General features: G+C 47.6%; 2 protein-coding genes across 8 annotated transcripts in view; both read left to right on the forward strand.

Annotated features, from left to right (window-relative positions):
• LOC143989546 (uncharacterized) overlaps positions 1–12,408 on the forward strand; it is a 600,653-nt gene that overhangs the window by 526,878 nt on the left and 61,367 nt on the right. For 2 of the 7 annotated variants that reach the window (XM_077489713.1, XM_077489716.1), the window contains exon 1: positions 7,980–8,239. Coding sequence is in view for 5 of the 7 variants with exons in the window: in XM_077489716.1 (XP_077345842.1) it covers positions 8,222–8,239 (18 nt within the window). In the remaining 2 variants the exon portion in view is untranslated. Of the gene's footprint in view, positions 1–7,963; positions 8,240–9,451; positions 9,576–12,408 lie in introns of those variants that run through there. The other 5 variants (XM_077489714.1, XM_077489712.1, XM_077489719.1 and 2 more) reach the window with 5 other exon arrangements.
• LOC143989564 (uncharacterized) overlaps positions 1–12,408 on the forward strand; it is a 241,547-nt gene that overhangs the window by 114,711 nt on the left and 114,428 nt on the right. The gene's annotated exons all lie outside the window — the stretch shown is intronic.

The following is a 12,408-nucleotide window of genomic DNA, read 5'->3' on the forward strand; positions in this document are numbered from 1 at the left end:
CCCAGCAGGCCCTCTAAATATTTTGTGGGGTCCCGATTAGGGGCATAAATATTGATCAAAGTACATTCCGTTTCTCTCAGTTTACCTCTTAGGACTAGGTACCTTCCCTCCGGATCTACCAGTCTTTCCTCTAAATTAAACTGTACCTTCTTTGAAAATCCTATAGCCACTCCCCTTCCTCTACTTGTTATCGCATCTCCGTAGTACCACACTGGGAACTCATTTGAGTATAACTTAATGTTAGCTCTATGAGAAAAGTGGGTTTCCTGTAAAAAAATCACTTCTGCTTTATAATACCTAAGTTCCTTCAATATCTTATACCTCTTACTAGGCGTATTTAAGCCTTTGACATTATATGTCATAAAATTTATGGCTTGCATTTTGACTCTCTTAAATGGCTAGAGCAAAAAAAAACAAAAAACTCCTTCCTGCATCTGCACCGGGCACTCCCCTCTCTACCATAGGTTTCCCTTTCTTTCCCTCCCCCCCACCCCACCTTCTCCCCCCCTTCCCTCCCCCCCCTCAACCAACCCCACTCCCCTCGCCCCCCCAATCTTGCCCGCCTCCCTCCTCCCCCTGGCCTAAATCTGGCCCTTGACTCACTGAATGGTCCGGTAATCCCGACCATCGATAAGTCTTATAGAGTCCAAGGTAGAGAACCGTATTCAGCCTCCCCCTCCTCTCCTCTCCCCCAAGATATTACTAGGGAGAGGGAGGGGGGGGGCTGACCAACCCCCCGCCACCGCATAGGTACAATAGTGTAGCTTCACATAACTCTCTCCTTCCCTCCCAGGAACCCCCCCCTCTCCCCCAGAACCCCCGGATCCCCGTCTATCCAACCCGGCAAAGCCGGGACCTGGATACCCAAACTCTCACAGAATTCCAGCAACTCATCTGGGAATCGCAACCTAGCAGTCCTGCCATCTTTAGATCCTATAAGGCAAGCCGGAAATCCCCAACTATAACGTATATTCTCCGTTTTCATCAGATCTACCAAAGGTTTCAACAGCCGCTTTCTGGTCAAGGTCTCTGAGGCCAGATCTGGGAAAACTTGTAGGTCTGACCCTGCATACTTTAAGGCCTCTCTCCCCTTTAGCTTTGCCCAGATCTCATCTTTATCTTCGCAGAATCTAAATCTGACGATAATGTCTCGAGGCTTATTAGTCCCTTCGTTCCTTATTCTACCTACACGGTGGACCCGTTCAATCTTTGGAAATCCGTCCTCTCCTCTGCCCAGGAGTGGATTAAAAATATTTTTAATGATTTCCTTCAGGTCTTCTTGCTTTCTTTCAGGTACAGAGCGTATTCTTAAGTTTTGTCTACGATTTCTATTTTCTTGGTCCTCTAATTGATACAGGATTTTCCTCTGATCTTGATTAATTAATTTAATATGGTCTTTCACGCGTTCTAATTCCTGGGCCTGCCTTTCCACATTGGACTCCACTTCCTCCACTCTGTTCAACAGATGCCCCAGATCTCCTCGCAGTAAAGTGATTTCTGATTTTATTGCGACTTCCAGATTTAATAGCATTTCTCTCAGCACTTGCGGTGTAATAGGCAAGTCTGCTCCCTGGTGCTCCCCATCTCTACTCAGCTCCATTTCACTTTCGGTTGTCAGGTCTTCCCTTGAATGGTCCCTGGGTTTCCCATGTTTTTTATCTTGGCCCTTCTTCTTCTCTGGTTTTGGGGGTATTCCTTCCACTCCCTCCCCTTTTGGGCTTCCCCCATGGGTCAGATATTGTTTAATTGTACTGTCTGTTGTATTTTTTGGGGTTTTGAGGCCCCCCCCGCCCATTTTGTTTAGAAGATTTATTCATGTTGTATCGAGTTGATATACTTGTTTTAGATTATCTCAAAATGAATGGGTTCCGGGGTATACTCCTGGTTCAATCACCAACATTAATGCAGATCCCCGCATCAATATTAGATCTTCATTCAGATAGGGCTTTCCACTATCCCTCGTATTTCCAGGTCTAGAGGGGTTTTAAAGCAACCTAGGTAAGGTATGGGTCACCTCGGTACTGTTAAAATGAATATACCAAGTAAATTTAACCCTTTATCAGCACCCCATTAGACCAAGAAACCCCGAAGAGAGTAGTTCAACCCCACCGTCCCACCTGACCCACTCCTTCACATCCTCATGTCCATGTTACCAGAGAGAGAAAAAAACAGACAAAACAAAAAAAAAATAGAGAACAAAAAGAGAAAAAAAGAAATAACATTTAAATGTCGCCTCTTTCCAATGCTTCTTGTTCTTTCAGGATCTGTAGGGCTAGTTGCATGCCATAAATTTAGTATAGCTAATAGCTGTGTTGCCTACCCAGGCTGGGATTTCACTAAAAGCATCAGATTAATCAACATTGCCATTGCAGTATTCACAAGCCAACTCTTGGTATGTACAAAAACACTTCCTCCTGTTTTGGGATACTAATTCACCTCCTGATCAAGCAACACCAGCAATAACCACCTTTCCCATTCATCCCAATCAAAACAGCCCCATCACAGTTCCCAAACTTATAGTGCTTATCTGCTCCACGTTGCTGCTTGGATCATTCCTTGGCCGGTCTTGCTCTATCGGTTTTCTCCCTCTTCTGGAGGTGTTGTGGCTGCGCAACTTGTAGACCCCGTCCAACGACAGGTGTTTGTGGGATCCGGTCGGCAAGGGGGGGGGGGGATACGGCAGGGATAAGCTCACGCCGATATCACCGTCCTGTCCGTCTCTCACGTGGCATCCAGCGGGGGGGTGGTCTCCGGAGCGGCGGCGATTGGAAGGGGTGTCTCATCCAGCCGGAGCCTCTCACTCTCCAGCTGTCCTCCGTACGACGCGCCGTCTTTCGCTCCGGCCAGCCTTACACCGCCTCCTCCCTCAGAGCCTGCGTCCTACGTCATGACGCCGGCGTGTGCAGCCGTCACAGGGATCTGCTGTGAAATATTATATCAAGAATTGTAATTACATGCCCCTGTTAAACAGTGGCGGAAAAATTGGGCTGGTGGCATCACTGCAACCTCTCCCATGTACTCTATTTGGAGTGCAGGAATTAGCCCTGCTGCAAAGCATTGCATCAAAAATTGTAATTACACGCCCCTGTTAAACAGGGGCTGAAAAATTGGGCTGGTGGCATCACCCAGAACCAAAAATGTTCTTCCAACATATCAGCGGGATCATTGAGGAGGAAGAGGATAGTCAGTCAACATAACAGGACAGTCACTCAGCATCAGCATAGGCAGTCTTTAAGGGATGTGACATTTCAAAAAAAATTATTCGGGTTACATCAGCTTCAGGTGTTTGGTAGCTGGTGGTGATCCAAGACTGATTCATCTTTATGAAGGTCAGTCGATCAACCGAGTCAGTGGATAGGCGCACCCTGTGATCTGTTACAAAGCCACCAGCAGCACTGAAGGTGCATTCCAAAAGAACACTGGATGCAGGACAGGCCAGTAGCTCAATTGCATACCGTGCAAGCTCTGGTCAGTGATCCATCCTCAAGACCCAGTAAGCCAGAGGATTTTTGGTGGGAAGGGTGTCCAAGTCTGACCTTGCCCCTAGGTATTCCTGCACCATGTAAATCAGACGCTGGCGATGGTTGCTGGAACTGATCATACCTTGGGGCTGCGGACTAAAAAATTGTCCGAATGCATCGGTCAGATGGCCTTCTCCACCGCTCCTTCTGACTGAAGCTTCAGTAACACGTTGTCCAGGACCAGGAGTTTGTAACCTCCCAGACTCTGGGAACGCATTGCACAGACCTTTCTGCAAGGCCTCCCGGAGATGTCTCATCCTCTGCCTCCTCTGCGATGGCAAGTTATGGTCCGCAACCTTACCCTTGTATCGTGGATCAAGGAGAGTGGCCAGCCAGTAATGGTCCCTCTCCTTGATCCGAAGAATACGAGGATCCTTCCGCAGGCTTTAGAGGATCAGGGAGGCCATGCAGCGTAGGTTAGCTGAGGCATTCGGTCCGGAGTCCTCTGGGTCACTAAGGACAACATGTTCCGCAGCCACCTCCTCCCAGCCACGTCCACGGGTTTCTTGGAACTGTAAATCATCCCTACAAGACTGCTGATGCTGAGTGCCAGGATCCACCTCCATGCTGACACAATCCTCCTCCTCCTCTTCCTGTGTGATGGGTGGGACAGCAGGAACGCTGTCCGGATAAAGGGGGCCTTGAGAGGCAAGGAAGTTCTCCTCTTCCTGCCTCTGTTCTTCCTCAAGTGCCCTGTCCAATATTCCACACAGCATATGCTCCAACAGGTGGACAAGAGGTACAGTGTCATTGATGCATGCACTGTCACTGCTCACCATCCTTGTGGCCTCCTCAAATGGTAATAGGACATCCCTGATCATGCCCCACTGGCGTGGTGAGAAAAAACAAAGCTCCCCTGACCCTGTCCTGGTGCCGTAGTCGCACAGGTACTCATTGATGGCCCTCTGCTGCGTGTGCAGCCGCTGCAGCATGGCCAACGTTGAGTTCCACCTGGTGGGCATGTCACATATAAGGCGGTTCTTGGGCAGGTTCAACTCCTTTTGGAGCTCAGCCAGCCGAGCACAGGCATTAAATGATTGGCGGAAATGCACACAGACTTTCCTGGCCTGCTTCAGGACATCCTGTAAGCCCGGGTACCTGCCCAAGAACCGCTGCACCACCAGGTTAAGGACGTGAGCTACACAGGGCACATGGGTCAGTTGTCCCTGTCGGAGGACGGAGAGGAGGTTGGTGCCATTGTCACAAACCACCATTCCTGGCTTAAGCTGGCATGGCTTCAATCACTTCTCGGCCTGCCCCTGCAGAGCTGGCAAACTATCTGCCCCAGTGTGGCTCCTGTCCCCCAAACAAACCAGCGCAAGCACGGCATGGCATCGTTTTGCCTGCGTACTTGCATATAACCAGTAGTAGCATTTTGGAGGCGTGGTGGCGAAACAACCTCCAACACTACTGCACCTTGTCCTGCATCCTTCCCAGCTGGCAGAAGAGTGACCCAATGGGCCGTGAAAGACAGGCAACGTCCCTGTTCATGCCTGCTGGACCATGAGTCAGCGGTAATATGCACCTTACCGCTGACTGCCCTGTCCAGCGAGGCAAGGACATTGCCTTCCACATGCCGGTAGAGCCTTCCATGAGAAAAAGTGGCGTTTGGGGACCTGCCACTGAGGAACTGCACATTGCACAAACTCACGGAAGGGGGCTGATTCTACCAACTGAAAAGGCAGCAGTTGAAGTGCTAGCAATTTAGCCAAGCTAGCATTCAACCCCTGGACATGTGGATGGCTGGGAGTGAACTTCTTTCGACGGTCCAGCAGCTGGGGCAGGGAAATTTGCCTGCTATAATCGGACGTGAGTGTACTGCTAGCAGATTGCCCGGAAGCACTTGGCTGTGACACACCTAATTCTACACCTTCATTCCTCTCAGAGCAGATTTCAGAGAGGACTGAAGGTCTAGTGGGGTTGGAGATGCCAGCTGATGAGGAGCAAGGAGAGGTTCGCTTTGTTCTTTGGTGTGGGTCTTTGAGGTACGCTTGCCAACGAGCTGCATGGCAGGTCAACATATGTCTGGTCAAGCATGTGGTGCCCAACTGGCTGATGTTTTGGCCACGCGAGATACGCTTGAGACATATGTTGCAAATAGCAGCGGTGCAATCTGATGCACTCATCTCAAAAAAGGCCCACACCAAAGAACTTTTAGAATAACACATAGAGGCAGCACCCTGCACAGGCGGAGCTCTGCGGTGTGATTCAGTCAGTGTGCTGCCCCTAAGCTGGTCCCCGGAGGGCATCCTGCTTCGTTGGAGATGTGCCTCCTCCTCCTCCCTCCTACCAGGCACCCACGTGGAGTCAGTGCCCTCATCATCCCCTCCCTCTTCATCGCTGGAGCAAACCTGGCAGTATACTGCAGCTTGTGGAACATGACTGCCAGATTGCTGTCCTTCTTGAGCATCCCCTCTCTCTGCGCTCACGCTACTGCCTTCCTCTAGCTGAGTGTCATCATCAGAGCCTACAAAACACTGGGCATCCTCCTGGAGCATGTACCCAACACTGTACTGAAAGAGTTCAGGGGACTCCTCAGGAGGACGTGGTGGGTCTAGGGAAGGAGTCACTGATGATGACATTGAGACGAGGGAAGAGGATGCGTTGGCAGCTGCTTTGCTAGTACCCTGAGCATGGGTGAGAGAGGATGAGGAGGATGAAGAGGGCTTGGTCATCCACTCTACCAAGTCTTCAGAATGATGCGGCTCAACATGTCCAGCTGCCGAAAATAAGGACAAGCGTGTCCCCTGGCCACGTGCTGATGATGACGATGCACCACGTCCACGACCAGCACTGTTGTCTCTAGACACAGAGCCTGCTTGCCCTCTTTTATCGGCTCGTGCCTGTCTGCCTCTCCTTGTTGGCCTTCCAGACATGGTAATGGCCTGAAGGGAGATGGGAAAAACAGCAGTTGGGTAGTGTATATTGTGCTGGAGGCACACAGCACCCACTAACTCCTGCAGATGCCTTTATTATAGAACAACAGAAATTAAAGGGTAGATACCGGTGTATACTGTGCTGTGCTGGAGGCACACAACACCAACTAACTCCTGCAGATAGCAGATGGCTCAATTAGAAAAGAGTAAAATAGGTAGATACAGGTGTATACTGCGCTCAGGGCACACAGACAACACCCAGAAACTCCTGCAGATGGCTGAAAGCTCAATTACAGAAGAGCAATATAGCTATATAGGTGTATAATGGTGTATTCTGCGCTCAGGGCATACAGACAACACCCACAAACTCCTGTAGATGGCTGAAAGCTCAATTACAGAAGAGCAAGAACGCTAAATAGTTGGATAACGGACGGTGTATACTGTATTGAAGGTACACAGAGAACACCCACTAACTCCTGCAGATGCCAACACACTACACAAGGCCGCCATGCTTGCGGCCTTATATAGTGTGGGGCGTGTACTACAGAGCCTGAGCTATGATTGGCCACAGGCATCCTACCTGTGGCCAATCATGGCTCTCCTCGCTGCCGGCACTGTGATTGGCAAAGCATGTGGGGTCACAGTGCATGCTTGGCCAATCATGAGCCAGCAATGCACTGCGATGGCGCAGTGCATTGTGGACCGTGAGCGCCACATGAATTTGGCGCGAATGGCCCACAGAGTTCTGGCTTCGCCAAACGGGCGAACAGCCGGTGTTGAGTTGAACATGCGTTCGACTCGAGCACCAAGCTCATCCCTAGTGTGAAGAAACACTGGGGGAGTTCCACTCTGATCTCAAGGAGAGAAGATCAGGTCTGACCAGGTCATCACCTGAGAGAGGTACTAAGAGACTGCGTGTGATCAGTCAGGATCCTGTACAGACCATGCTGTGCAGCTGGTGGGTCAAAATCCCTGAAATGCCCTTCACTGGTTTGCTGGCTGGCCTGAAGTTCATGGAAGGAGCTACACTTGAGTGATTCACTCCATACGTATCTTCTGTATAATGATCAATCTGTATGATCAGATCTTATTTATCAGGATTTATAGAATTGTAGATCCTCCATCTCAGTGTGAAGAAGGAGAAGTCTTGTGTGGAAGGTGGAGGTCTGTCCGTGGTCTGTCTGTACAATCTGTTGGTGGAATCTGTGGTAGATGGTTTAGGTCTCCGTTGATTGGGAATCCCAGTCAGTCTATGTATGGTGGATGTATACATGGAGAGGATGAATTATCACATCAAAGTCTGAGGAATGTTTTTACTGGAACGTCTTTTTATTCTTATATAATGAGATTTTATTGGAATTGTAAATACAATTTATTTTTAGACATTTTCTGTTGATTCTTCTGAATACCAACATATTGTCCCCTCAGAAATCCTCCAATCATATCACTCCACGTTTACACCCCCCCTCCCCCATACACCCAGCCTGAGGAAGGTTTAGACTTGTTCTGATCTCTGTATAGAAAGAGGAAGTTGGAGGCTCCGAGCAATGAGTTGTGTAAGAAGACTCCGATAGAGGAAGTAGAAGAAACCCCCCTCCCCCGCCTCCTCTTCCTGCATTAGGAAGTCATTGTACGTAACATTCAGATCAACTTCTTACTCACACACATTCCATCTTCATACCGTAGAAGAAGTTGGACTCTCTTGGTGCCGTGGTTCCGGGTTTTATCTTCCAGAATGTTCTGTGATTGGACTCTTCACCTTTCTAGAACTATCTTCAGGTCTCTTCATTGTTGGGAAGTACAAACAATCTGATTGGAGGATGTATGGGCAGATCTAACAAGGTGAGACCCCACCGATCATTCTTCTGACTGTTCTAAACAAAGTCTATATTCATATAGATAATGTATACATGGATGATGTATGCTGTATATAGGAGGAGAGTCTGTATCATTCTATATATCCCTGTTTATAACATCCCCCCACTGATACCATAGATCAGAATTCTGTATATTGTGTAGTCTCCACATAGATAATGTATACATGGATGATGTATACTGTATATAGAGAGGAGAGTCTGTATCATTCTATATATCCCTGTGTATAACATCCCCCCCACTGATACCATAGATCAGAAGTCCGTATATTGTGTAGTCTCTATATAGATAATGTATAAATGGATGATGTATACCGTATACAGAGAGAGGAGAGTCTGTATCGTTCTATATATCCCTGTGTATAACATCCCCAACTGATATCATAGATCAGAAGTCTGTATATTGTGTAGTCTCCATACAGATAATGTATAAATGGATGATGTATACTGTATTTAGAGAGAGTCTGTATCATTCTTTCCTGGCCCACCTCACATCAGCACATAACGGGTTAACACCTCCTCCAATGCCCCACATGACCACCTGTACCTAGCTGAATAAAAGACAGCCCCTCCCCTAACTAGGATGTTCTTATTTTATGGTCTGCTCCAGGCCACCTATTGATTGCCATTGGTAAATAATTTGTTTGCTGCATCCCCCCTACTGAACCTCCCCCTCCATGTTCAGCCTCTCATGGAGTGAGAAGACCCAGAATGCTGAAGGTAAATCCTTCTAAAAACTGGATGCCTTGTGCCAAGGCCGCGGGCATAATGATGCTTAAATAGCATTGATATTGTACAGGTGTAGTATTATAAGAGCTCTGCAATGTCATCATTGCCTCACCCTTTTGGGTTTTTTCCCTGTCTTTATATGCAGTGCACCGCACTGCTCTCCTAGCTTTATTGTCAGTCTGAGAGCAGCTGTGAATGGTGTCACAGGGGGCAGGGAGATGGGCAGAATGGGATGGGAACCACCAGACACCATGCAGTGGTGTATATGATCTTGGAGGTCTGCAGTTGGGAGGTCTTCTCTCCCCCTCTCTCTCTCTCTCTCTGCAGTTCTGCCAGGTAAAGGACTTCCCTCAGATTCTGAGTCTCCTGTCTGTCTCTGGATGTCTGTCCTGGCTCCCCTGCTATGCTGTGTACCTCTGTGGGTTTGACGGTCTGACTGGTTTTATCTCAGACTCTGACTGTGCCGGCTGTCTGAATTTGGAAATGCTGCCTGACCTCACCTGATGATGCTCTAAAGTGAGGGGATGAAAACAGAGGGCTCTTAAAGAGACAGTGTACCTGTTTTTTGGTGAGAGGTAAGATGCTTTTCTCTATATATTTTGTACAAATATGAGCTTGCCACACCTGTTAGTGGCACAGAAGATTAGCAAAGGTAGGAGGGGCGACGTGGGACATGGTTCTTAAAAGAGAGCCCAAGGAAAATATGCAAATTAGGTGTTTTGCATTATTGTAGGAGCAGAAACCCTGAACACAAACGCTCCAAATAACATAAGACCCGCCAACGATCATCTTATCCTGACCAGGATGACGACACCTAACAGGTTGTTACATTCATTACACATGTGGTCAATACACTCTAAAGGAGTTGTTTCCACTTACCCTGTGAAGAGACAGGATCCAGGAGATTGGCACATGCGTTTATACCAGCATGATAGGAAATGTCTCGCCCAGCTCAGGGTACATTTTGGGCCTTCATACAGTCTGCAGTGGCAGAGCAATGAAATTACACAGGTTGCCTCACAAGGATGGGGGTTGTGAAAAATTATAAGTTCTATCAAGGTGGCTATAACAGAATGTATGCTGCAAATATCCATGCCACAATGATAGAGCGTAAATCGCTCGTTGATGAAGGATGGTCTTTCCCACAATGATAGAGTGTAAATCACTCGTTGATGGAGGATGGTCTTTCCCACAATGATAGAGCGTAAATCACTCGTTGATGGAGGATGCTCTTTCCCCACAATGATAGAGCGTAAATCACTCGTTGATGGAGGATGGTCTTTCCCCACAATGATAGAGCGTAAATCGCTCGTTGATGAAGGATGGTCTTTCCCCACAATGATAGAGCGTAAATCGCTCGTTGATGGAGGATGGTCTTTCCCCACAATGATAGAGAGTAAATCGCTCGTTGATGGAGGATGGTCTTTCCTCACAATGATAGAGCGTAAATCACTCGATGGAGGATGGTCTTTTCCCACAATGATAGAGTGTAAATCACTCCTTTATTGGAGGATGGTCTTTCCCCACAATGATAGAGCGTAATTCGCTCGTTGATGGAGGATGGTCTTTCCCCACAATGATAGAGCGTAAATCGCTCGTTGATGGAGGATGGTCTTTCCCCACAATGATAGAGCGTAAATCACTCGTTGATGGAGGATGGTCTTTCCCCACAATGATAGAGCGTAAATCACTCGTTGATGAAGGATGGTCTTTCCCCACAATGATAGAGCGTAATTCGCTCGTTGATGGAGGATGGTCTTTCCCCACAATGATAGAGCGTAAATCACTCGTTGATGGAGGATGGTCTTTCCCCACAATGATAGAGTGTAAATCACTCGTTGATGGAGGATGGTCTTTTCCCACAATGATAGAGCGTAAATCACTCGTTGATGGAGTATGGTCTTTTCCCACAATGATAGAACGTAAATCGCTCGTTGATGGAGTATGGTCTTTCCCCACAATGATAGAGTGTAAATCATTCGTTGATGGAGGATGGTCTTTCCCCACAATGATAGAGCGTAAATCGTTTGTTGATGGAGGATGGTCATTTCCCACAATGATAGAGCGTAATTCGCTCGTTGATGGAGGATGGTCTTTCCCCACAATGATAGAGCGTAAATCACTCGTTGATGAAGGATGGTCTTTCCCCACAATGATAGAGCGTAATTCGCTCGTTGATGGAGGATGGTCTTTCCCCACAATGATAGAGCGTAAATCACTCGTTGATGGAGGATGGTCTTTCCCCACAATGATAGAGTGTAAATCATTCGTTGATGGAGGATGGTCTTTCCCCACAATGATAGAGCGTAAATCGTTTGTTGATGGAGGATGGTCTTTTCCCACAATGATAGAGCATAAATCACTCGTTGATGGAGGATGGTCTTTCCCCACAATGATAGAGCGTAAATCACTCGTTGATGGAGGATGGTCTTTCCCCACAATGATAGAGCGTAAATCGCCCGTTGATGGAGGATGGTCTTTTCCCACAATGATAGAGCGTAAATCGCTCGTTGATGGAGGATGGTCTTTCCCCACAATGATAGAATGTAAATCACTCGTTGATGGAGGATGGTCTTTCCCCACAATGATAGAGTGTAAATCGCTCGTTGATGGAGGATGGTCTTTTCCCACATTGATAGAGCGCAAATCGCTCGTTGATGGAGAATGGTCTTTCCCCACAATGATAGAGCGTAAATCACTCGTTGATGGAGGATGGTCTTTTCCCACATTGATAGAGCGCAAATCGCTCGTTGATGGAGAATGGTCTTTCCCCACAATGATAGAGCGTAAATCACTCGTTGATGGAGGATGGTCTTTTCCCACAATGATAGAGCGTAAATCGCTCGTTGATGGAGGATGGTCTTTCCCCACAATGATAGAGCGTAAATCACTCGTTGATGGAGGATGGTCTTTTCCACAACGATAGAGCGTAAATCACTCGTTGATGGAGGATGGTCTTTTCCCATAATGATAGAGCGTAAATCACTCGTTGATGGAGGATGGTCTTTCCCACAATGATAGAGCGTAAATCACTCATTGATGGGGGATGGTCTTTTCCCATAATGATAGAGCGTAAATCACTCGTTGATGGAGGATGGTCTTTTCCACAACGATAGAGCGTAAATCACTCGTTGATAGAGGATGGTCTTTTCCCACAATGATAGAGTGTAAATCACTCGTTGATGGGGGATGGTTATTTCCCACAATGATAGAGCGTAAATCACCTGTTGATGGAGGATGGTCTTTTCCCACAATGATAGAGCGTAAATCACTCGTTGATGGGGGATGGTTATTTCCCACAATGATAGAGCGTAAATCACTCGTTGATAGAGGATGGTCTTTTCCCACAATGATAGAGCGTAAATCACTCGTTGATGGAGGATGATCTTTTCCACAACGATAGAGCGT

The sequence above is a fragment of the Lithobates pipiens genome, unplaced genomic scaffold (genome assembly GCF_037356315.1).
Source record: "Lithobates pipiens isolate NorthernLeopardFrog02 unplaced genomic scaffold, aLitPip1_a1.2 Scaffold_18, whole genome shotgun sequence".
Taxonomy (NCBI): Eukaryota; Metazoa; Chordata; class Amphibia; order Anura; family Ranidae; genus Lithobates; species Lithobates pipiens.